Consider the following 27574-nt stretch of genomic DNA (forward strand, 5'->3'; position numbering starts at 1 on the left):
ATTCATTTGGAAATTTCAAGGATATTTGGGGATACATTTTTCAAAGAATATTATTGTACAGTATTTGTACTGGCGAATGGTACACAAAAAAAAACTTTTTTAATAGCTGGATATATCCTCTTTTGTTTGATGTCCATATTAATATTATAGAGTGGGCATAAGCATTGGAAACCATTTTTTGAAAATTTAGTCCTATTTAATGTTATAAGCAAATAAGGTAATTTAAAAATTAAATTGATGAGAGATGATGAGATTAAATGGACTAAGTATGCAAAACGTTACTATATAAAATCTGTATGTTTACTGCTTATGACATTTTTCCTGGATATCTTTTACTGTCGCACGGTCTTATCACTTCTCCGATTATCATGATAAATCTTGGTTTTGTTTGACCGATAATTCATTTTATCAACGTGGACGACTTCATAGTTTTCTTCATTTTCATCGGCTGCTAGCAAAATAAATTTGCTTTAAATTTTTCATAAAATTCAGTGTCCAAAGTACCACTACGAGGCAGTTCATAATTTTTTTTAAACTCGATTTTCTTATTTGTCTGAATCGCAATCAGCAGTTTTTGTGGTTTCTAAATTCCCAAGAGTTAAAGATTTTTCAAAACGAATTCGCAGCTTTTCTTCAAATCAAAATGCCAATTTGCTCTCTTAATTTACCGCAATTACAAATAATATAGTACAAAGCATACCTATAACTTTTCGAATTTGATATTGGTGCTTAATAATCGAAAATTTTCAGACAACTGACATTTCTCTGAGCATCACAGTATCAAATTTGTCATTTGCTTATATGAAAAGGCAAAGGAACGCGAACTTTAGTCATGATTCAAATGAGCAACTTTCGGAAATTAATGATCATTGCTGCCGAAGTGCGACTTTTAGTAGTATTAGTTAAGGTAATTGGTGTTGTTGTTGTTGATTCAACAGCATAAGAATTTCGAGCAAATGTTTGGTGTATGCTGCTGGAGTGACAATCCTTGGCCGAATATAAATCCTTTATTGGGTGTTTGGCCGAGCTCCTCCGCCTGTTTGTGGTGTGTGTCTTGATGTTGTTCCACAAATGGAGGAACATACAGTTTACAGAAGATTTTAATGAGAAGCCATTTCATTGCAGAAATACTCGCAGAGCCTTCCGAGGAGCGACACCTATAAAAAACAACGATTTCTATCACTTGATATTTCATGTCCGGTGATTCGAACCTGTGCATTTCCAAATCGTGCACTAACCCAATCGGCTACTGTCAAAAATAACGCAGCTTCAGTTGAAAATTAGCCAAATCGAACGCCGTTCAACCCATTTTGTGGCGGATTTTTTTTATGAAGATTTTTGCCTACACCGGTAGCCCTCCGTTGGACACCTTTTTTAAAACCTTCGGTTGGGCTCCGGGTCTCGCGTTTTTCGTCCTGGAGGATTCTCTTTAAAAGGTTATATCCATAAATCGTTAAAAAACTAAATTTTAGGAAGCTATCTGCAAGCTCAAATCGTTAGCTATAAAGGAAATATGTTTAATTCACGTCCAAAGTCGAAAGAGCCAGTCTGGTCAGACCCGGGTGCCCATCGGAGGATCGAGGAATAAAATTTACTCAAAAGTGCGTCTTGATCATTTCAAGTGTCGAAACTACTTACATTGGACTGTGCAAAATTTGAGCTATGCCCTACTGAAAAGCCAGAGGTTCAATCGATTAAACTAAAAAACCGCGCTATCTGCAGATTCATAATTTTTTAACCAAGAAATAATGCTCGCCTTATTTCGGTCATTGCACGCTTCAAGTTTTGGTCGATAGACCATTTATTTGTGTTTAAATTAAATTCTCTTTTTCTTTTAACAATTACTTAATGAATAGATAATTATTATAATTTATATTGATTTACAGTAATAATAGTATAATTGGTTTGATTATATTAAAATTCTTTTTTCAATTGTTTCTCATGTTTTGCTTTTTTCTTATTGGATTTTGGTATTACGGTTAGTTATACCCGCTAACTTAATAAATATAGCACTATAGGTCATTATAATAATAAAAAATCTAATGTGCTCAATTAAGAACAAAGTACACAGTTCACTACTACATTTTACGGTAAATACTACTAATAACACAATGAAATTTTTGTATATCATAGTTTGCTTTTGCTTTGATTTTTCTTATTCAAAATTTTGCAAACATCAACTGTCACGAACCGAAAGGAACGCAGTTCCATATATCCCTTCGTAAAACGGCTAATAGACTACATCACATTTAAAATATTATAAATCTCATCTACGTAATTTCTTTGACTTGCTAGCTCCCTAATAACTATGTAAATTATTTTCATACATTCTAACCGCGCACATTGTTTCCGCTTTGTTCGTCAAACTTTACTTCACACTGGTCCTTAACTGCTGTAGTGTCGCGAGAACTAGATTTAAATTTAAGGCTCTTAACTAGTATTTGGTTGTATTTACATACACATACATTAGTATATGCATGCATGTATGTATGTATACATATATGACACATACGTTCGACGTATACAGGATTTGAGTAAAATCCTTCTACATATTGAAGGATAATGGTTTCATATTCGCTAAGGACGACATACGACGCACGCGTCCCATCATTTTACGCTCAATATCTTCGAGAGTTTTGCCTTGCGTCTCTGGCACGTACAATATCACGAAGAACAAACCCACCACGCAGATGGATCCGAAAAGCCAGAATGCACCATGCGCGCCCATAGTTTCTGCAAGCAAAGGAAAATGAAAATGAATGTTAGACTGGAAATCTCGTATGTGTGTATGTGTTTAATCAGTTTGTCTAGCTTAGCTGCACTGCTTTGCGTACTTACCAAGCATATCGAGAAAAGTCTTCGTCACAACGAACGTGCATGACCAGTTGAAGGCGGTGGCCACCGATGCGGCAGAGCCACGAATTTTCGCCGGCAATATCTCGCCCATCATTAGCCAGGGTATGGGGCCAAAGCCGAGCGAAAAGCCGACCACATAGATAACAAAACTAGCCAGTGGCAACCAACCAACTTCGGAGGTGTCCATGCCAGATGACTTGCAGTAGAAGAAACCGCCAAGCGTGAAGAGTGAAATAATCATGGCAACATCGGAGATATACAGCAGAATCTGTGGAGAAAAAAAAACATTGAGTTTTTAACACCATTGAATCCTAAGTTAATGCAGGTAAATATATCCATTTATATGTGCATAAAGCTAATTATTACCTTACGTCCCAGACGATCGATAAGCATGGTTGCCATAAATGTTGCAATAAAGTTCACCACACCCACAATGATCGTACACACATTGCCGTCAATGGTAGATCCAGCTTCTTGAAATATTGATACTGTATAAAAAATGACTGCATTTATACCGCTAAGCTGCTGGAAGAACATTAGACCTAACGATATGGATAGCGGTTTCAAATTGTTGCGTTTGAACAATTCCATTAACTGATTGCCTGACGAGTGCCGATCCGCTTGAGCTTGTGTTCGTAATAGACCTTTCAATTCTGGTTCTACATCGGCTTGTCTACCGCGCAGCCATTGTAATGCACGGCGTGCACGATCTTCACGTCCACGTGAGACATACCAACGTGGCGTCTCAGGTATGAGGAACATAAGTATCAGAAAAGGTATCGGTAGTGCACCACCAAGGAAGGCTAGTTGTGACCAATCCATATACGTGCCGGCGACAAAGCACAGTAATATGCCAATGTTACCGAATGCAGTCGGCAATAGACCCAACGAGCCACGTACTTCCGGTTGTACAGTTTCGCCTAAATACACGGGCAACGATAGCGAAGCAATGCCCACACAGAAGCCGGCTAGAGCACGACCAGCTAGAACCATGATGATGTTAACAGCACAAGCGATTAGCAACCAAGAGATTACGAAGGGTACAGCTGTGGCGAGAATTGTATTACGTCGGCCAAGATATTCAATGAATGGGCCACCAGCAATACCGCCAGCTAAACCGGCCAAAGGCATAAGACCGCCTACCCAAGAAGCCTGCAATTAAAGTGTTGAAGGGAGAATCATTAATAAAAAATCTCAAACTTTTAAAATACCGTTATATATTATATGTACTGAAATTTAGCTTACGAAAGTACTCAAGTTCAAAACTTACCGCCTGTGCTGTCACATCGAAGTCAGTGTAATTTCGATCAGTCATGGAAACCAAAGCAGGAGAGGTATAGGCAGAGGAGAAACCAACAACCAATGAACCCAGAGAGACGCTAAGTGCGGCAAGTACCTGTTAAAATAAAAAGGAAAGGAAATGTTTGAATTAAATAGTTCTAAATCACGCTAGTATTCTAAATATTAAAACAAAAATTCTTAAAATTAATTCTTTCGAAAACTGTTCGCATACATAGCTGCATACATATGCATATAAGGGGTAGGTACACTTATATGTATTTTAAGATGGATCAACACTGCACCTGATGAAAAATCCCCTGTGGCTTGGGCTCATTCTCGGGCACTGAGAACGACATGAAAGTGTCGGCACGTACGAGCAACTTCATTTTGAAGCGAATTTTAAAATAATTCTTAAACCGCCAAAATTTCGAGTTAACTGATTTTTGCGCATAAATTCTCGTCGGATGATCCACAAATGTTGCAAAAATTACCTATGAAAAAAGCGTTTAATTTTGCTTGTTTGAGCTCGAAGGGAACAATTTCACTGAATATTTCACATTAACGCCACGGTTATTATGCTTCGACGGACCTGCCGTGAAAAAAAAACTATTTGCGATGCACAAAGTTTACTACGCGTTGCTCGGTAGCTCAAAATGAACTGATGCCAATGATGTAGTTTTCAATATATTTTCTTCATAAATCATTGCTATTGAAAGCTACAACAGCTTAAGAACTTGTGAGTATTTGCTGCCTCTGCTGCTCTGCTGCTGTTGCTGCTATTGATTTTGGGGATCGCCAATCGGCGTAGGTGGCGCAACAGATGCATTCGGAGATTTAGAAATAGACGTATGCGCCATCTACGATCTCTTTGTGAGATGTTTATATATTTTGCTTAAAACGTTTTCTTTTTTAGTAGTTTATTAACTTTTTATTTTTGTAATTCACCGTGGCGAGTTAACAACTTTTCAATGAAAAGCTGCTTTTGGCGATATAAAATGGTTGTTTAAACATTTTTATAGGCTTGCAAGCAAGAATATGTGTAGAATTGTGGCATTAAGTCAATTTACTTGCATAATGGCAAGATATGGTTACTTTATTGCAATGACAAATTGCCCACCCTGCTTAAGGCAGTCAGATCTTTGCCAACAAAGTGCTCACTCTAGCCCCTTTGCTCAATAGTTTGTAAATAGTGTTGCATGCTGCTACAACAACTGATTTTGCTGGTAAATTTGGCGTTCTAACATAAAGCATATAATTCTTAATTTAAAATTTTATACAAAATTTAGATAAGCTCCACGAACTTTTGATCACAATTCTACGGGTTTTAATTAGATTTTCTAAAAATGGTATTCAGTTTTATTGCTTACTAAGCCTTTGGTCTAATAAAGTGCAAAAGAATTTCGATAATTTCCTATAATTTAATCACATCATTAAAATTTTGAGCTTTTAGCGATAATACGCATATTAAAGTGCAATTCCATATTAAAAATGAGCTGTGCGCTTAACCGGCAGAAATCAGCGCGTAATAATTGGTTCTGACCTCTCTTAGCTAAAGTAACTTTTGCCAAATGTACCTCAAAGCTCAATTCTAGGGCCACTGCTATTTAGCTTATTCAGCAATGACATTTTAAGTGTTTGCAATTTCAGTGCGTATGCGGATAATATTCAGCTTTACTTATCAGAAACTCTGACCTAAGCTGGGACTTGTGCTCTAGCTTCAATAGCGACTTATCATCTATAACTTCTTGCGCTCCAAAAAACAGCCTATGCCTTAATAGTGGCAAGTCTTATTTGTTACTTTTTCTATTTTTAACTATTATTCTATTCCAGGTCTTCACGTGGGTGATAAGTCTCTTAACCCTAATACCATGTCGATGAGTCGGCGCTTATTTCTACAATATAACGGCAACAGAAAATTAGAAAAAATTCATAACGTGTTTTCTAATCTTTAACTAAATATATCTGAAGAGATGTTTTCAAAATTTTTTATTTTGATAATATTTTATCATAAACAAATGGTATGCTCCGTGTAGTAGTTTCATAAAAAACCGGCCGGACACTAACGACCATCGACCCTAATTCCATGGTTAAATTTGTCTCAAAAGTAACGAATCTTGACTTACTTGTGCCGACCATGCATGATAAATTTTGTTACATTCAAAGTGTATAATATTTTAAGAAATTTGAGAATGCTCCCGTTTGCACAAATCGGCATCAGGCGAAAACTTGCCATACAGTCTAGCACTAGCAGATTAGGCTTCATATCGCAAATTAGTCAAAATATACATACACGCCGTTAGTTTTTCTAGTAAATAATTTTATAGTCAACAGTTTGCAACAATAGTTTTTAATACCCAATGAAGTGTGAGCACTTGTATTGAGCTGAGCCACAAAGCTGTATCATTGGAATTTCGAAAAGCTATCAAAAGGAATTTCGTAGTATTAGGCGTCTGTGCGTAAATTGATAATAGCTGCGAATGTTCTTATTTTAACATTTTAACTTATGTATGTACTCGTACAGAGACTTGTAGCTGATGCTCGTGGGGTTTTATGGGTTGTTAAACTTGATTGAATTAAAAATCTGCTTGAAGATAAGATGCCTTCTCCATTTATATTTTTTTTCAATTTTTTTTATGAGTTTGTTTGAAAAGTACATGAAAATGCTTCAAGAAAAAAAATTTGCAATTCCATTTGCGTCAGCGTAATTTTGTTAAATTACTTAGCAAGCCCTATTTTTTTTTGTCGAATATTTTAAGCTTATTTCGTGCGTCATTCTGAACCTTTATCAATTAAAAGAAGTTCTTAGAAGTTTCATGAAATGGGCATTTATTGAACTCAAATGTGCTACGAAAATCTTATTTGAGGTTATGATAAAAAGATTTTTCATTCTCCTAAGGATGAAAAAGTACCAACAATCAAGACAAAGTGGGACTTTAATTATGAAATAATTATAATCATATCTAATGACTCTTGACTACCAACAAATTTCGGCAATATCTCGTCCGGAGTGAACACAAATCAAACAATTCTTTAGATTTACATACAATTTGTTGTTGTTCCTTTGGTTTTGTGGCAGCTTGTATTTTGCATATCACCAGAAAAATAAGTTAATAGGGAAGAAAGATCAAATATATAAAGTAATCCTGGCTAGATTTTTAAGAAAACTTTAAAAAATGCCATTTGTGACTGCTAGAAAATATCCGCTGCTGAATGTAGTTAGTAATTGGAAAACGGAGAATATTTTCAAAGGGGTATCATCTAAGGCATTTTTATTAATTTTGTGAATTTGGCTTTAATCTACTAATATTTTCTTTTTTTTTATCTAGAACCACCGTAGCCGAATGAGTTGGTGCGTGACTACCATTCGATATTTAGAGAGAACGTACGTTCGAATCTCGGTGAAACACCGTTTTTCTAATAGCGATCACTCCTCGCCAGGCAATGTCAAACCTCCGAGTGTATTTCTTTCATGAAAAAGCTCCTCTGCCGTTCGGAACCGGCTTGAAACTGTAGGCCCCTTCATTTGTGGAACAACATCAAGACGCACGCCACAAATAGGAGGAGGAGCTCGGCCAAACACCCAAAAAGGGTGTACGCGCCAATTATATATGTATATATAGAAGTTTAATCATAGCTTAAAAGGGTGTTTTCAAAAATATCTTCTATTTGTATACAAATATTGTATGTATGTAGATATAAACGCGCATATAGAAATTTTAGTCCATTTTTTATCTTTCTGTTGAGCGCAATTTTTCTTTTTTTCCGTTCAATCAAGAAATTTTGAAAAGTGAGGTTCGCTCATCCAATCATTAGAATTCGACTTTTTATTGCTACCACAGCAACTGAACTGATAATGTTGTTTAGAGTCTACAGCTACGCCACCATTTTCAAAATACAAATTTATAATCTTGCTCGCCAAGCGTCTTAGTAGAAATACGACAGCAAAAAAACCGTATACGTCATCGCATCTTATTGTAAATTTGCTAAAGTTATGAAAACTTTTGGCATTTTCACCAGCATCGCTTAATTAATGAGAATACTCTTGATGAAAATATAAACAAATTCGTCTATAGCTTATCTATAAGCTGTTACCGGTCTATTAAATAATGTAATGAGCTATGCAAATATTCGCTTCCTTTTGTGTCTGTTCCTCCATTTCGTTAGGGTCCAGCGGTGCGCATCTTCTTATCACGCTGTTTTCGAATGTGCAATGCAGCCAGCAGATTCTGATAACAACTAGAAATTAAAAGTGCAAAGGCAACAACAACAACAGCAGTGGCGTTAAAGGCGACAGCAATGACAAATGCAGCAGAAGCAGCGGCTACAACAATTAATTATATTCGACAGATCACGTTGATTATTCGAATTTTTTTTTTTTGTAATTTTGTTTTTTTTCTGTAAATTTTAAATTGTAAAAATTGTAAATATCGCCAGATTCGAGCGACTAATCGGCCCATTTCGAAGAGTTTTTTCTTCGACGCATTGCGATTCAATTGATTATTCAGTTCTTGCATTTTTGTTAATTGCAAACACATCGGATTCGAACGAGCGATCACTCCATTTTGATGAAATTTTTCTTTTGCGTTTGCAAGTGCATACTTTTATACTGATATCAATTTTAGCTGGTGTAATAGGCACTTTACTGCTTTTGGACCGTTATTAAGCGCGTTTTGCATGCAACTGAAGTGCATACTTAGAAAATGTAAACAATGCAGACAATGCCAGCAAAATACGGCAAGCAGTTAAAACAGGACATATTTCAAAGTAGGTTTGTTTTTTACTGCACATTATTTTATTCAACTGTATTGACCACTTACATGCGTACATACGTACGCAGCTTGAGTCAAGGTAGCCATGCCTATCCATCCATCAAAAGTTGATTGGTTGGTTGGAAGGCGGCGAAACGAGCGGTGCATGGGAGAGATGCCTGCACGTGTCCTGCTACCTTGACTTTGCTTTGGTGCGTCCCACGCACTCAATAAAATTGCTATCATTATTTAGTAGGATATTTTTACTTTATTTAATTTATAACTTAATTTATCGCCTACTACGCTGTAATCGTATATTTGCTTTTAAATATAGCATCGCTTGAGAATGAATACAACAGTGTTCGCAACAATAGCAAGGCGACAAAGTTTGGACTATTTTTTTAATATTTTTTATAAAAATGTAAAATCAGAATTAAAAAAAAAAATTAAAAAAAAAAACATTTTGGCGTAAGGTAGCTAAAAACTCGCATTGGTTTTTGATAATTGTTTTTGTTGCTGGTGTTATGCATTTTTTCCATAGAACGTTTGGAACTACGTTACTTTAAGCTAGCGCAGTATTAGACTAAAACTTAATGCACAAGAAACTGCATACCCAGATTTTTTTTTTAAATCTTGCCTAAAAAATTTGAAAATCTTGTGAAAATTTGTTGATTTTTTTTTTTTAATTTTGTAGAAAGTTTAAAACTTTAACTTAGGTGGTTTTTAGTATAATGTAAACTTTATTAAATAAAAACAAATAAAAAAAATTGTATCAAAAATAAATATGTAAGTAGTAAAAACTTTGCAATATGTCCCGCTGCTATTATTATGAACACAGCTGTACATATGTACTATATATACAAGAATTGCGCACAAATATGTTTCACCAAGGGCATTATGGTAAACTTAAAAACGGAATTTTAAAGGTGATTTTAAAGCGGATAGGAATTCGAGTGATTATATCGTCCCCTTAGTATTAAAATAGCCTATAAATTTTTTGATGTTTTGAGAAAATGAATTTCAAACTTTTTGTCGAAATTAGCTCTCACTCAAATCTTGTTATGTCTGTAAATATTTATTATTTTTTGACTGACGTTTTGACCCACTTTGTGGAACTAGAATTTGACAAAATTTTTACCACACATAAAATCGGCGATGGAGAATCCAAAAATAGGCTATTGTTATACTAAGGGGACGATATGGTGAATAGCTAAATTTTGGACAAAATTTGACACTTTGTTTTATAAAGATTTGTATACCAAGAACTATGTACATATTTATAAAAAATTTGCGAATTAGCGAAAGATTTAACATGACCAAAATTGTTAATATTATTTCTGGTATTTTTCTAAAAGCTTGCGAACTTAAAATGATGATACAAAAGAGAAATTTGTTAAAACTATTTTTTTGTATTATAATCTGGTAGATAATTTCATGCCAATTAATTTTTGAATATGATATTCGGAATGAGTTCGCTGCGGCTATGAGTGACGTGGTCCCTTCGATCAGTCCAATAAATCGATTGTTAAGCGTCGCTGTTTAGCTGATTAACCATTGATTGGAAACAAAAATTTAGTCAGCATGGCCCCATAGCGAACGCCATTCACCGTAATGGCAGCTCCTTCCTCATTTCGAAAGAAATAAGGACCGATGTTACCGCTATTGCTTTAAATTTCCACAATTTGGAAGTGTTGTTCTGGCGATAAAAGATTTAGGCTGACTTACCAAACCTTGCTGCACAGAAATGTCAACACAGTTTGCTATTCTAAGTACCATCTCAGTCAAACCATAGTATCGATATCGAAAGTTTCTCATGCAACACAGACTTCTTCAGCCTAGTATGTGTTAATTTTAACGTCGAAATGAAGCAAACAAGTGCTAAGAACTTTTTACTTAGTCTAATATTTTGGCCTTTTAAAAGGTTTTCCAATAACAGGTGTTATTGGTCAATGGATTGCGCCAACGAGAGATGATTAACGATTTTTTTTATGGCCTGAATTGGATGGTATTGATCTGGACAACGTTTATTTTCAACAAGACAGCGCTACGTGTCACGAAACCATTGATCTTTCACGGGGAAAAGTTTCCGGACCGTGTTATCTCTGATTTAACCTTGTGACTTTTTTCTTTGGGTCTACGTGAAAGAGAAGGTCTACGCGAATAGCCCAGGGTCGATTCAAGACCTCAAAGATTGGGATCGTGAGGCTATCGAGGACATAGGGCAACCACTTTGCAATTCGGTTATGGAAAATTTCATTGAAAGGATATTGTCCTGTAAGCGTGGTCGTGGTGGTCATTTGCCTGATGTTATTAAAAAATATAATTTTTCTTTGAATATCGAAATAACACCTCTTATAAAAAAAACCCCTTTATAACCAGAGAAAGTTTTAATTTCAACAGACGACGAACTGAAGTTTTAGGGGCATATCCGTTCTATTTTTATTTTTATTTGTATGTATCGATGTCAACTCTACAGATAAAACGTTACATTTTTTAACTAGTAGATCAAACCAGTAATTTTAAAAGTTGTAACTAATAGAAACTGGTATCGAAAAAACTTTTCGTGTGATTTTCCTTATAACTTTTAGCAAAAAGAAAAAATTTAAGAAATTTTAAGAATTTTAATTTCGCCCAGCCACATTGTCAAATGCACCCATTTCACTTGAGGGATTGTATTTTAACTTCTTGTTGACACAAATTATATTTGACCAATCTAAAAAACAAATATTTTTCTAAATCGATATACTCGCGTAATTTGAATTCGAGAGTCAGCGCCTTATTTAAATCTATACGTTTCTCTGTTTCGACAGTTACCACGAAATAAAAATAAATAACCTTTAATATTTCTGATAATTTTCTAGTATTAAAAGTTAATAGTCGATTTCCGAGAATTCGTTTGTCATATAAAAACACTTTCAACGCCGCCGCTTTGTAGAAATATTGCGAATGAAAACCTCAACTATTTGCTGCAATCCTTCAATCTAAATTTGCCAAGGTTGTTTAAGTGTCACTATTATTAATATTAGTTAATATTAGCATTAGCAATAATAATAATCGGTAGTATTTGAGCGTTTCAAGCTTTGAGCTACCAGAACATAAATTTTACAAACAAATATGAAGAATTTTAATAAAATAAAAGAAATGTTTTTCTGTCAAGCTTTCTGATCGTTTGTGTGCAAAACAGCTGTGTTGTCTTATTTTTTGCAGCTAATAAGTGTATAAGTATTTGCAACCCTGAGTATCAAAAGTACTGGGACAATAAATATTCTCAATCTCAAGCTCCAGCTACTTCACTTTTTAAATTTGACTCTAAGGTGGGCATTCGAATAGCAAATGATAGAAAACTTATTTTTTTATTTGGAATAAACAATTTTTACAAGCTCTGTTCGGCGTTTCCAATACAGTAGAGTTAACTCAAACTGCTGATTTACGTTTACATTTGTGGTTTACTGACGACTGAGCTGTACGTAAAGACTCTCACCTGTGAAGTTCATGTTTTCGGCTTGCGTTTTTAGACTTCACAATTTGTAATTAGTAGTTACTCCCGTTATTTTATTGATGATTTCTATTTATGCTAAAAATAAAGTAAACTGCCCTTTTCTGCATGAAAATTCTGCCACACAAAGCTTAAAACTCTCTTGTTTGTTGCAGCTAAGACGAAGCTGCCGCTGAAAGTATTGCTATATCTTGTGAAAAATGTTTATAAATATTTGTAATGTGCCTATCTAACTGCGTCTGCGAGCGTAACACTTTCTTTTAGGCCATGAAAGTTGAGTTAACTGCATATTGAGACATTTCCCATAAAGTTTGGGGAATGCCATTGAAGTGTCAGTACTTTACAGGATATAAATCTGGGTCATTTATGGCTGTTGTGGGAAGTGATTGTTGATCACCATAGTCACCGCCGACTACTATTTTTAAAATATACATATTTGTGAATATATTTGGTAAATATTTTTTTGGAAATATAAAAAAAATTATTTTCCAGCGACGCTCGAAATTGCTCTTTACCTAAGTCTTCTACATTTGCGTATACAGCTTTGATTCTAAATTAAATGAAATTTGATTTTATTAAATTTGTCAAGCATTTCTTTGCACAAGTACCCCTATATGTATGTATGCGTTTTGGTTTTTGTTGTTTTTGAGATATTAATATACAGCTTCATGCAGCAGTCATTGCTGTTCGAGTACTAACATCAACCTAACCTGACTCAACATAACCTAACCCAACCTAAACATTAAACTAAATTTTACGTTCCTAAAAGTTGAGTTCCTAATTTAAAAAAGTGTTTGTTTAGAGGTGAGACATTACAAAGTGAAGATATTTTTTTTCATTGCAAAAAGTGAAATTTTGTGCGATTTTTTATAAAATACGTCAATTCTTCAAGTCCTCAAAATTATGATGAAAGAGTTTAAAAAATGACGCCTAGAGGTCAGTAGTGAATAATTCTTAGCCTGTACATTTTTTCATGCCATTTTTGTCAAGTAGACAAATGTGCAATTTTACACGATAGAACAACGCGTTAAAATTACTGAAACTTATTATGAAAATGGTCGATATTTAAGCACAACCTATCGCAAAACCCGTCCTTTTTTTATGGAAATAATCGTTCCATATGACTCAACAATTCAAAGGTTGATGAAAAAAGTTCAAGAAACTGGTTCTGTCGAGGATAGAAAAAGGACTGTCAGACTAAAAACTGGACGGTCTGTTAAGAATATTGCTGCTGTAATGAAGTGTTGCTGAACAACCTTCAACACCGAATCTCGACGGTTCTCAACAATTGGGGTTTTTGAATCGACTGTTTGGTGGATTTTACATGTAGACGGGCACATGGTGGATATTTAAATTACATGATTTTTCACATATAATTATTAAGAGCCGTACTTTAAATAAAAATAGTGAAACCTCAAAGAATCTAACTTTTTACATGTTTTATTTTAAAACAAAATCTAGTGGCGCATCTTTTGAAATGCCCTTTATTAGTTTTACACGGTAACTTAAATCATGCATATGCACCAATTTCAGTACAGCTTTGCAAAAAATTATCACTTTGAAATTTAGCTGTACATATGATTTAAAATTTTTATAATTTATAATTTTAAAAATTTGTCTGCCGCATGCATCCAAGAAAGTATATACATGCACCCGGCGTAGAAAAAAACGCCTACATAAATAAAGAATCTTATGAATTTTGACATTTAATTTGTTTAAATTGATTTTTAATGAAAAATAGTTCATTCCTTAACAAAAGCCATATAAATCAAACCTCCTAACTCTGTACGAAATTCAGTAAAATTCATCACAATTTCCAACTTTTTATTCAGAATTTTTAGAACACTTTTGACTATGCAGTTATATAGCCGATGCAATTTTAGTATTAGTGTAGGCGTTGAGTATTTCTCTTTGTTTTTGCTTTTGATGTTGAACTTTGCCTCTGAATCAAAAATGGAAGAAAATTCACCATACCTTCAACAAAAAAAAAATGAAATTTTCTGAATTTTTTACAAAGTTTGAAACCTTGATTCACATGGCGTGGTTAAAGAATAAACTAATTTTTATCGGAAATTAGTTACAATTAAATTAATAAAATAAATGTTAAATTTAAAATACAAAATATATATGTACACCGCTAAAAATTTCAAATTACACTCTCAAATTTAATTTCAAATTCACTTAAAGCAATTTTAACAATATTTTTTCAGATTCGACTTTGATTTTCTTTAAATACTTCCTAATGGCACTTCCTGCTGTATTTCACTCATTTACCTGAGTCCAAAGATAAATTGGCTTGCAATTCTCGTTTATGTCAAACTTAACATTTTGATCCATTTTTCAGCTTCAAAATGTTACAAATACAATTATCCTCTATTAGAATGTGTTCAAAATATGCTTATACTCCTTGCTCTAGTAATTGATTTATTGGCTTGACTGGCACTTTAGACGCATCCGCGTTCATCTCCTGTGTTACACTCACTATCCGCTGATTCCTAGGCTAGCCCTGTCAAGTCGAGTTGAATGTTTATCAGCACGAGAACTGTTGTAAATTGATTATGACTTGAAAAATGTACGTTTTCTTCATTTTTCAATTAAATTGTATTCACACTTTAAGGTCATTTAATCTCTGGAAGAGTCGCAAATTTCGATTATCATTTATATATTTCAATATATGTATGTACATACAATATATATTTCATACATATTTATATGTGAAATACATACGTACCTACATACATATTTTATATATTTATTTGAAACAACGTAAATGAAACTATTTGCTTTTGTTCGAATTTCGAAGAAACGTAAATAAGTAAACGCAAATACATCCGCACATATTTAGGTAAGTGAAATCAGTGGTGTGCGAAAGTAAAAACATAACATAATTCTATTATCACCACGTGAACGTAAATAATGAAAAATCTATTATATGAACACATAGAGAATTGAAATGGCATGCATGCCAATGGGCTTCCCTGATCCTGATCGCTTGTTATCGAAAGTATTTCTTAAGACCGACTTTGAGATTTACAGTTTTTAAGAACAGGAAATTGGCGTGTTCACAAGATTTAGAAAATAAATTATCTGGTATAATTATATATATGCAGTTTTGTGATTACCATATTGAATGCGTCACAAGCTTTGCCTTCAACATTTCAGCTACTGAACAACCTTTTAACTGGCACGCATACCTACGCAGAAATACAAATGCACTTTCATACATACAACAGTTTCGCCAGCTTTACTGTCCTGCACTTTGACCACTCCAATCGCGACTACTTGTAGGCTTGTAAAAAGGGTGGCTCGATAGGCGTGCTATAACTTTAAAAATTTGCATTGCTATAACGTTCGCTCTAACGAACCTTGCTAAAGCTTTATGCCTTACAAATCTCATTTGGCGACGTTTTTATAATGAATAGTTTAGAATTCATAATTAGCTCGATAAGTTTATCAAAAGCCTGTACATAGCGAACAACTATTGTGAATTACATATCGCAAGAATGTCATAATCTAAAATACCAAAATGTTGAGGAAAACAGCTTCAATCTAAAATTGTTTCAAGTTACTTTACTTATAGAGATATGATTTAGCTGTGTAGAAGGGTTTGAAATAAAATAGTACCATATCGCTGTATTCCGCTATTGTTAGAAAGTCCCAAGCAATTCTATACCCTATATTCTATTCTATAAAAATCTGAGCCGATGTTGCTCGCACATTTTGTTTTCCACATAGCTAATAGCCAAACCTGGTAAATGTATCATCCTTGTGCTATGCCATTGTATTAGACTATAGAGCCCCACTCAAATCCATCAACACGAAATAATCCTTTGTGGCTCGAAAGCACGGTACGTCGATGAAATTACTGTTAAAAAAGTGTGCACTGACTGCTGTAGTCAGAGAATATATAATTGAATTAAGTCTTGAGAGTCGTTCGTAGCAGATTCGGATTCTACATAAATTCTAAGAAAAAAGTCCACTAGAGCAATGCTCTAAAGTCAATTAATACCAAATTAATTTAAAGATTAATATTACCCAAAATATTATGAATGTAACTTCGTGTAACGTGACTACCATTCGGAATTAACAGAGACGACTCGGTGAAATACCAAAATTAAGAAGAAGTTTTTTCTAATAGCGGTCGCCCCTCGGCAGGTAATGGCAAACCTCCGAGTGAATTTCTGCCATGAAAAAGCTCCTCATAAAAATATCTGCCGTTCGTAATCGGCTTGAAACTGTAGGTCCCTCCATTTGTGGAACAACATCAAGACGCACGCCACAAATAGGAGGAGGAGCTCGACCAAACACACAAAAAGGGTGTACGCGCCAATTATATATATAAATATAATTTTTGTTTAACAAATTCGAGCTTGAGGATTTTTTAGTACCAATGATTTATTTTTGATATCCATTTTTTATTTACGGAACCTCATGAAGGTGCTACTAGCAAAAAAAAAATTTTTTTTAAATTTATTTTTAACATTTTTTCTAGTTTTTTTTTTTGTACTATTAACTAACAGTGAATTTACAAGTATTTAGGTTTTCGATCCTTCAACAGAAGACGTATTTTTTCTACATTTTATTTTCATTACCACAACTTCTCAATTTTCGTATTAATTAAAGATGTTTTTTTTTTTTAATATGAGACGCTTGAAATTAGCATTAGAGCTATGATCTAGTGGATTCTAGCGGTTTTCTTAGAATTTTATGTATAATTCGAATCTAATAATCTTTTGTATATAACCGAAAATGGACCATTATCCTATACCATTGCGCTGCCGAGAAAAATTGTTCTTCCAAATTACTTGTTAATGTCTATCTAGCGGAAATGCGATGCACTAACTGAATTCGAAATCCTTTATTCTTTTCAGCCCTTTGCTCCATTAACAAATTTTTGTTTTTGTTACAGTTCTATCGGCCCACCCTGTGTGTAGCTGGAGGACGTTCATTTGTATTTTAATGAAATGTGCTTATGCCTTAGTTTTATTTATTGCAGTTTTTAAATGAATTTATATCCTTTTCGCGTTTTCTAAGCATTTTCTGCAGTAGTTGCACTATTTATAGACGATTTAATTTATTGTCTATGTGAAATGATTTCGTATTTAACAGAAATGTTAATATTAGCTTTGTGATATCATATCTGATATTATTTTTGTGAGTTCTTGAGTTTGATACCTATTCACATTCGTTAGTCATAAAGCATAGACTTATTTTCGAAAGTAAGTCGCCACACTATGAAGGCGGCTTAAAATTGTTGAGGGCCGTTTAAGAAATAAAGGGAAGTTTTAATAGGTATAATTATATCTTAATTTAAAAAAATTATAAAAAAATAAAATTTATAGTATTGGGGATTATCTAAAAAGAGGCACATTAGGGTGGTATGTATTGTACATATTTTTGGAGGTTTGAAATTAGCATCTACCAACTCGGAAAACGTGTTCTACTTAATTCAATAACATTAACGATCGTAGGAAGTCAGAAATAAAAAAAACTAGAAAAGAGATGCCCCGCAGGACAGCGTTAATAATTAAGTGGTTTTTTTTCTGTTTTAAAATTTGAATTTTGTTTAATAGGTCAAGCTAAAATTTAATGAAACTGGTAACATTTTTTCATCCAATCACATTTTGTTTTATAGAATCACAAACAAAACAATACTAGTATGGAAGGCTTATAATTTTCAAAATTGACTTTATTATATATATTTATAATCAAAAACATACACATTATAAATATTGAACCTTTGCCATTATTTATGAATACTAAGATCTCAAAACATTAAAAAGGAAAATTACCCAGCTACCCAAATTTATTTCAATTTCCAAAGCTAGTCATCAAAAATGAACTCATATTTGCATAAAAACAATAAAAAAAAACCCTTGTGAAAGTAAAATCTTGCATTTGTTTATTTTAGATTTTTTTTTAATCTTGTGGTGAGATTGTAGCATTTCATGAAAATTTTTAGCGCCATTTTTATTTTTTTTTATACGTAAGAAGAGTTCAAACTAAATAAAACTAATTAAAAAAATATTTCTACTCTCAAAAGTTCAACCTTAATGCGAACAACTATTAGACATATCACGAACTACTACTTTAACCCTAGAAAGGTGAACCTCGTAAATTGTACGATTTCATTTTAACCAAAGCAATAATAACTGCCCTGTAATAATTGTGCATACTAATGTCGAAATATTCTGATTTTTATTCAAATGAAATATGTAATATTTGGAATTTGAAAAAAATGTTATATTATCTTTTAATCAGTTTTAAAATAGTGGTCTTAAAATTTACGGAGTTCTTTTCTAACGTAACTTGTAAGGGGTTCAATTTCCTTGGGCTAACTACTAAGCTAACTAACTCTTAAGTTACACACAGGCACAAATTTCTGCACTAACCTGCGTCCAAATATATATTGGATTCGTTGTCGGCCGGTACACTTCTAGTTTGGGTTTGCCATCCTCTGTTATTTGTCTGACGAATGGTACAGCGTTGCGCAGGTTTTCATTTTTCTTTTTGCCCATTTCATCCATTTCGTACAGTCTATGGCTGAAATACCAGTAAACAACAAACATTTACTTAACCTTCCACATCCTCCACACCGAAGTGTAATCTGTTTACATACCTCTTTCGCGAGTCTGTACTTATGGAGCGTTGTTGTTGGAAATGTTGACGATTTGTCACATAATCCTCCTCACTTTCACTCTCGAAATCCTTGAGGTCAATTATAACCGGTTTAGTTATGTCTTTAGGACGGTGTATTAAACGCTTATGTTCCACATCATCGGCCTCCTCTTCGCTATCTGTGCTTGAACCTTGCAGCACTTTTTCCAATTTGAAGCTGACACGCGGATCTAAACTTTGATGTTTTCGTCCTTGGAATTCTCGTCGATTCTTGTGAAACTCTTCCTCAGAGGAGGAATCTTTCAGCATGTCCTCGAGGAAACGTGTGCCCTTGACATCAAGCGAGACATGCTTCTTGGCTTGAAACTGTCGACGATTATCATTTGCAAGTATGTTTTTAAGATCCTAAAAATGCAAAACAAATGAGTTTGCAAAAAATTTAAGGCATTTGTTATTTGCTTTACCTTCAGTATACCCTTGTGGTCTACACTGATTGTTTTCTGTTGTTGAAAGCCACTGCGTCGACTCTCGAAATTATCCTCATCACTGCTGTCCACCGATCTGCGTTCGAATGAAACACGCGAGCCCTTCAGCGATTGCTTGCTGTGCTGCAGGTCATCAGTAGCCAGGGAAACAGTACTGCGTTGATGGTGATCGCGGTGACTGTGCTGTGATGATGGTGGTGGTGGTAAAGCCACAAATTCCTGATTGCCGCTAGATTTCGCCTGACTTACAGGCAGCGGTAAGGGGGGTGGAGCGCGTATATCATTATCCTCAATGATTGGACCAAAATGTAGTGGTGTATCATCGACGGGGAAATTGCTTTGCTTCACCATTTGTCGTTGCTGTGGTGTGGGTCCCTGTGGAAAGAGGAATGGATCCTCGGGTAGAATTGTGTCCAGACTGGTTGCTGTGTTTGATTGAGAAAGTCCTTCTTCGACGCGTTGGTATGTATCCTGCATAATGATATGAAAATTTGTATGATTTCTCTTACAGTAATCAAAAAAGATATGAAGAAAATATATGCTATACCGTTGATCGTGTGAGTTTATCCTTTATTTTGCCCATTGCATTGCTAAGCGGTTGGTGGCCACTGCCACGATTATCTCGTCCACTCATTGCGGCGTTGCTTTCTTTTGCAGTTTTGCAGTTGTGGGTGTTTTGTTGACTTTAACTTTGTAATTATGATACGTTTGATATTCACCACACCTAAATTTTTATGCTTGTTGATTTTTATTTGCGCTAAAAGAGAGTGAGAGAAGAAGAAAGCAATGAATATGTGAGTCGCTAAGAGAGCGGGAGAATTGTAAAATTCGAAGGCAGAGCATTGCGCTCTTTATGCTCTTAGTTTTTGTTGCGCTTCGAGCGATTTGAGTGACTTGCTGTATTATCTTTGTTGCTGTTGCAACACTACGTGCGCTGATTGCAATTTTGGCCAGTAGCATTAATTCTTTTGTGTTTTTTGTTGGTTTGGTGGTAGCGCTTGCACTTCAAATGTCACTTACACTACACGAGTAATATGAAAGTGGAAATAGTGCGCGCGCACCTGTCTGCGCCCCATTAGACATTTGCAAACGCTAATTTTCGTTAGGTTTCTAGTTTACCATATTTTGTTTACAGAACTGATTTCCTTCAAAATTTTTATTGTGAGCAATTATTTTAATTATTTTTATTTTTGTTTTTTCGTTACTTTCGTCGTTTGTTTATCGTGCGAATTCCGCGAATATGAATGTATACAAACAAGTGTGCGGCCAAATTAACACTAAACAGTGCTCGTGTATTCATTAATTGTTTTCGGTCTTTCGATTTCGATTTTCAAAAGTTTTTCTAATTATAACATTCACGGTCTTTGTGCTTTGCACTAGCTCTGAAAAGTTTCCCCCCTCTGCTCGCTTTACCCCTTTTCTTTGCAAATAAATTTGGCTGCGTATTGCAAAGGGGAATGGCAAATTTACGAAAATACTTAAGAAAGTAGAGTGTTACGTAAAAATCGCAAACGAACCAATTGACAATTATTTTATTTTATTTTTTGCAGTCTGGGCTTAATTAACTTAAATGGAGAGTATTACGTGGTCAGAAATGTATTAGGATCAACGAATAAACGAACTGCTGCCAAACTTAGTACCGACAAAAGTCCACACTTTAAAAAAAAAAAAAAATAAATAATTAAAAAAAAATAAATGAACTTTTCATCAAAGAACTTAAGTCAATTTAATACCCTTAAGTTGTCAAGCATTAAATATCTGAATTTTAAGCAATGTAGATTTTTCTGTGAGAGATCATGATTTATCGTTTCACAAGCTCAAATAAGTAGTTTTTTCACTTAATATTTTTAAATTGTTTATAATTTCCCACGGAAGTGTAAATAACTAAAAAATAACTTTACTTAGTCGATGCTGCCACTCATTTTTTTCAATTCAGGAACAATTTTTTAACGCATTCACTTTTTAAAAAAAAATCTTACAGTTTTTAGATACTTTTTACACCATAGACTCGCACCTTAACCCATAAAATAAAATTAAAAACTTTTCTACCTTCAAACCTCATACCATACCACGTAAAATAATGTTTTCTAAAGTTCTAATTAACAAGCGTCCAATTGTGTTGAAAACTTTGTGGAATTTTTCTAATTTTGCATAAAGTTTGTAACTTGGATTTGTATGGCTTTTTCAGACAATGATTATTGGAATACAACAAAATTAAATTGCATTACGTTTGACGCGGACTTGCACATTAACCAAAGCTCTGATCTGCTTTATTTTAAACTCTTCAATATTTCTTCTTCTTTTGTAACTCCCATTTCAGCCCTCATCGCTTTGTTTAAAACTTCATATGACAATTAATTGAATAAAATTTAAACGTTTTGAAAATTCCCAAAATATATTCAGCTTTATCGCGCACTCCATTTGCATAAATCATTCCAATGGACGTAGTCCGCGATATGACTTATTAAAAAAAATTTTTTTCGTGACAATTTGGTTTGGAGGAAAAATAAATTAAATTAAACATTTTAGAATAAGAAAAACGGTAAATTATGTATATGTATCCAATGATGTAGAGGTTAGAAAGTTATAATACATTATGGCGCAAAATTAATCAGGCTATCGGAGGATATAAAGCATAATTTTTGACGTACGACCAATCATATTTGACACTTCTGAACTAGAAAACTCAAGTAGAAAGCAAATTTCCATCACTAAATTGTTTTATTATTTAGTAAATGTTGTTTTGAAATAAAATTGGATGATTAATTTTGCGCCACCTTGTCCTATTTATAGGATTGCATAGTGTGTATAAATTATTTTCCTATCCGCGGAGAGAGGAGTCTACTATTTACATACTTGTTTTTCTTGACATAAGTGTAACAGCTGGCTTGGCTTAAAATCCCTTCAAGAGGTACTATTATGAAATGCGTACATACTGCTTAAGAATTTTCTATCACAAAGGCTATCAAACACCATTTTTGTCCTCAAGGTTTAAACTTATTTTATTTTAATTAAATTTTTTCATTTCACTTTACGTATAATTTTGATTTCAATTGGGTATAGGTTTTTTAGATTTAATTTTTATTTGGAGGGAGAAACTTATGGCCAAACAAGTGGTATCACAATAGGTCTCCAGTCCTAAATTCCTACATTCTCATGGAAAGTGGCAACCACTGTCATTTCAACTGTCATTTTTGTACTGGAATAAAATAGTTTATTTTATGCACAATTTTAACTTTAATTCTCTTCAATTTTTTTTTTTCATTCTCATAATTATAGTTTTTTCTTATATTATTTCAATTTATATTAAAGTATTTTACATTACTTTTTATTCAGTGGCTTTTTAAATTTGTTTGTTTTTAATATTTTTTATGTAATTTTATTTTCTTCTATTTTTTATTAATTTTCTTTTACTTTATTTTAACTTATTTTCGTTTATTTTGTTTTGTTCTATTTTTGTTTTATTTATTTTTTTCCCTATTTATTATTATTTTTTTTTCCTTATTTATTATTTTTCCCCCTTATTTAATTTTTTTCTAATTTTTTAGCTTATTTTCATTAAATTTTATTTTATTACATTTTCATTTATCTCCTTTTATTTTATTTGGTTTTATTAAGTTTTGTTTCATTTTAATATTTAATAATAAACATAAATATAAATAATAGTAATAAATATTTAATAATAAATGAAATAAGATTTATTTCTATTGTTTTTCGTTTTGTTGTAATTTATTTTACTTTATTTAAGTTAATTTTGTTCAATTCCATTTTATTTTATTTTTTCCCCTTATTTAAGTTTTCCTTTTCTCGTTTTAAGTTAGTTAATTTAATTTAGGCTTCATTTCTTTATTTAATTTGTTTCTATTGTTTTTTTGTTTTGTTGCAATTTATTCTATTTTTGTTTAGTTACTTTTGTTTAATTCCATTTTATTTTATTTTTTCCCCTTATTTAAGTTTTCTTTTTCTTGTTTTAATTAATTTAATTTAGTTTTAATTTTTTCTTATTGTTTTTTTTTTTTGCTTTGTTCATTTATTTCATTTTATGTATGCTAATTCTATTATACTCCATTTTATTTTATTTTATTTTTCTCCTAATATAATTTTTTGTTTTACTTTAATTTTATTTTCCTTATTTCATGTTTTTTTTTCAAATTATTTATTAGTTTGGTTTTATTTTATTTATTAATTTTATTGTTTTTATTTATTTATATTGTTTTTTGTTTTCCTTCATTAAACATAATATTTATTACTATTATTCATTTATTAGCAATAAAACTAGTTTTTACTTGAAACGCGTCTATGCTGCCAGTGGCTAAAAATCATATATTTTTCTATTCCTTATTGATATTATATTATTTTCATTTCCACATAAATGTATACACACACACATACGTATATGTTTGTCCACCAAAAACATTATTTATTAAATTTCCGTTTTGCTTTTGGCATTTTGGCCAATCATTCAATTGTTCGTGAAAATTCAGTAAAGCTACTTTCGACCTACATATATGTATGTGTATATGTACATATGTAAAAATGCATATATAAATATTTTTACATATATTTGAATACTTCTGTAGGTAAGTGTTTCTATTTTTATACGTTTTTGTGCCTTCTGTGTTTACGATTTTACTTTCTCATCTTAAATTTTTGCAGCAATTCTGCGTGCGTACGTATTCTTTAAAATGTGATATATGTATGTACATATGTGCATTTTTAATTACTTAGTTCGCATATTTATGTGTGTCGTTTGCATACAAGTTCTTCTGGTATTTTCGCTTTTGAAGAGCATACGTATGTATGTGTGTAGTTACGTATAAATATATTTAAATTAAAATCATTTATTCACCAAATTTAGGAGGCAACAGTTCTAAATCAAACATACATACAAACATGAGGAAAACAAACTTTTATGAATATGCACTTCTACGTAGTTTATTAATTTTTCCATATTTTGAACATAATTTTCATTTTGTTTATTTTGGATCATCGCATCATTGACCTTTTGCTAAAACAACTTATTTGGCCTTAGCGGTTCTTGTTTTTGTTCAATAAATTGTGAACTTTCATGGAAAAAAATATATATGAACAGTTTCATTCAAGATTTATTGAGTTGGATTCCTTAACTACAATTTTAAATGATTAAAAGTTGAAGTAATGAATTGAAACTCGGTAATTTAGCGGCCGCCACGTAGAAAGTGCAGGGTTGATTTAAGTTTTTTTGTAAAAGTTTGTATATAGTTTATATAGTTATGTACGCACTTAAATAATTGGAAACCAGAAATTTGGTGTAAGAGTAATATTTTTCAATGCACAATTTCCTTTTTTCTCACCATTCCATCCCAATACAATATTTTTAATACCACAACATTTTCTTTCTTATTTAAATTTTAAACTGTATCTGTATGTATACAAGCATTACATGACTTTTTTCCATTATTTAACAACAATATTTTTTCAATGTGTTTTTTTCGTAAGTCAAATTTTCAAAACAAATAGGTACTTAATACAAAAAAAATGAATTGTAATAAAGTTTCGCTGGTAATGGCTGTGGGCATTTAAGAATTTAAGTTTTTTTAATTACATATGTATGTATCAAAAACAAAATTGTATAATTCTGAAACGTTTTCTAAACTTTAAATTTAGTACTTTACTTTTTTTTACAATAGTTGCAATATTTTTATTAAGAAAATTGATGGCAATGATTTCTTTCTGACCAAGTGAAAATAAAATTTTGTAAGTTGCACTTTTCCCCGTTTTTTGTTTTAATCTTTTTAATTGATTCTTATTACTCGAATACTAAAAATTCTACTCTCACAATTTTGGCGGAAAAATTTTTTTTCTTAATAATTTTTTTTAATTATTTGAATATAGTTTCTTTATACTTTGTCACATACATTTTTCAAAGGTGTATGCATATTATACAAGCTGCGTGCTTAGTCTTACTTAATTCCGATGAAATGTGTGTACTTTTAAAAACAATTATATAATCTATATCAATCAATGTATACAAAATTATTTTATTTTCTGGCATCGTACATTAGTTTTACTTTTGTTTTGGCAAACTTTTTTCATGCTTTTTATTATGTTTTTTTATTTTTATTCGACCTTCACCATTTCATTTCACGTCACTAATTGCTTTTGTATGTTTTCACACGCCAAAATTATACTTCCTACTGCTTGTTTTGATTTCTGAGTTACACAAATTTGCCACACATCTACTGCTAAATCAATAGCTAATCATTCGTCACTAAACAAGTAGCAATTGTATCTTTTAGGCTTCGCTTGAAAAATCCGTTTGCACTAAGGCATTTATGTACATGAAAAGGGCAATCGGTTCGAATCATAACAAATCGCTTTTATAATGAGGCAGTAAAAAAAAAAAATTTTATTATTCCATTTATTACACTGCAATTTATTGTATTTTTTGCACTTTTTTAATACGTAAATAGTTTCAAGTCTCAGTCTTGCTAGACTTTTGCCTTTTCAACCCGCGTTTCATTTAAAGAAATGAGTGCCGACGCTGCCATCAAACTCAACTTTACAACTTTGCCAGTCAGCATACAATTTGCGCGCACCCAACGTTACAACAAAAACTTAAATAATGTATATTTATGTAAATTTTAGCAATCAGCAATTGCAAACTACCGACTCGCTGAGTCGCGATACTGATTTGGCATTTTACCTTTTCGAATTTGAAATTGAAAATATATCCACGCTATAACTAAAGCACGCGATCAGTATGCGCGGCGTTTATATAGTCGCTGCTTGAACGCTCGTTCGCTCACTTGACGCCGACGATATTCTGGTATCCAATTGAGTTTGAGTTTACTCATTCTCTTGCTCTTTCAATGCAATTGGCGCACTACTTTTCCAAATTTTGCTTGCGCGGCAGAGTAGGTGAGTGGGTATGAAAAGAAACAAAAACCACAAACGCATACGACTAACGTGGTCAGATAATATATGGGCGGGCATGTATGTATGTAGATATAAATGCGTGAGTACGATATATGTACGCAACTCTTTTGGTAAGGTACTGGGAGAGGCAGAGCGTCGATTAGTCGTCGTGGGTCACTCATGCAATTTGGAAAGAAAATTTCTGTTGATTTTTGAATGAAATGTTAGCGATCATTGATCTTGATACAGATGTGTAGAAGCTGAAAAATTACATTTGTACACTTATATATGCATGTATATGCACTTAGATGCCTGGTAAAAAGGCAGGGAGTTGGAGAGGAAGGGGAGATGTGAGAGAGAATGAAGTAGAATGATCGTGAGCGTTATTGTAATTGTAAAAAGTGTGCCATTTGTTAAAGTACAAAAAGTCGTTTTTGTGTGGCGCTCATTTGGCATTGAAAATTCATTGAGGTGAGCGAGCATCTTGGTAACTGTAACATACGTACTAATATTATATATAAATACCTTTCATTCTTACCGAGATACATATGTAAGTATATGTGCTTATATTATATATTATAAAATAGATATGTTGGTTATTTGACCCTTGGCATGAAAAATAATTGAAATTTATAAAACTTAGCAGATTTTAAGATTTACTACAAATGCATATTTACCATTATTCCAATTTAGTTACTTAATCGCACATATAGTACGTTTGCATAGTGTAAGTAAAAGCTATTTTTACACAAACCTAATTTAATCATATTCAATTTGACGCCGGATACGCGTCGACCTACAACTTGACAATGATTATATATACATATGTGTATGTATGTGTGCATGTGTGTTCACACAGCCACTTATGTAGTACATTCATTTGGGCATCTTTCGCGCACAAATTTGCCATTTTTGAACATCTTGCAAGTTGAAGTAACGCCTATAAATTAAAAAATCTACACATTTTTAAGTGATTTGGACTGAATTTGTATAGGTTGTTTTTTAAATAGTTATAGTAAGTAAGTATTTAACATATCACTTACTTATAAATAAAATTTTATAGCATTGTGAAAATTGCAGAAATCGACAAGCCAGTGTTAAAAAAAAAATATTTTTCAAAAGCCTTTTAGTAGTTTTTATACTCAAATAAGAGTTCATTATATTTTTAGAATTCGCAAATAAAAATTGAGTTT

At 32.7% G+C, this 27574-nt stretch overlaps 1 protein-coding gene across 2 annotated transcripts; it reads right to left on the minus strand.

The window, feature by feature from the left end:
• Positions 1–1757: 1757 nt before the first annotated feature.
• LOC129243569 (facilitated trehalose transporter Tret1) lies at positions 1758–26252 on the minus strand. Of its 2 annotated transcripts, XM_054880682.1 has the most exons (9): positions 26170–26252; positions 20032–20241; positions 19464–19955; positions 19001–19404; positions 18774–18924; positions 4127–4252; positions 3223–4008; positions 2839–3124; positions 1758–2733 (listed from the first exon to the last, which is right to left on the minus strand). In XM_054880682.1, exons 2-9 carry the CDS (start codon positions 20116–20118, stop codon positions 2546–2548), a joined length of 2520 nt encoding a protein of 839 aa, XP_054736657.1. In that variant the 5' UTR covers positions 20119–20241; positions 26170–26252; the 3' UTR covers positions 1758–2545. The 2 variants fall into 2 exon arrangements, with proteins under 2 accessions (XP_054736657.1, XP_054736658.1); XM_054880683.1 differs by lacking the exons at positions 18774–18924; positions 19001–19404; positions 19464–19955; positions 20032–20241; positions 26170–26252 and adding an exon at positions 14656–14932.
• Positions 26253–27574: the final 1322 nt, after the last annotated feature.

Source organism: Anastrepha obliqua, chromosome 4 (assembly GCF_027943255.1).
Source record: "Anastrepha obliqua isolate idAnaObli1 chromosome 4, idAnaObli1_1.0, whole genome shotgun sequence".
NCBI classification, from domain to species: Eukaryota; Metazoa; Arthropoda; class Insecta; order Diptera; family Tephritidae; genus Anastrepha; species Anastrepha obliqua.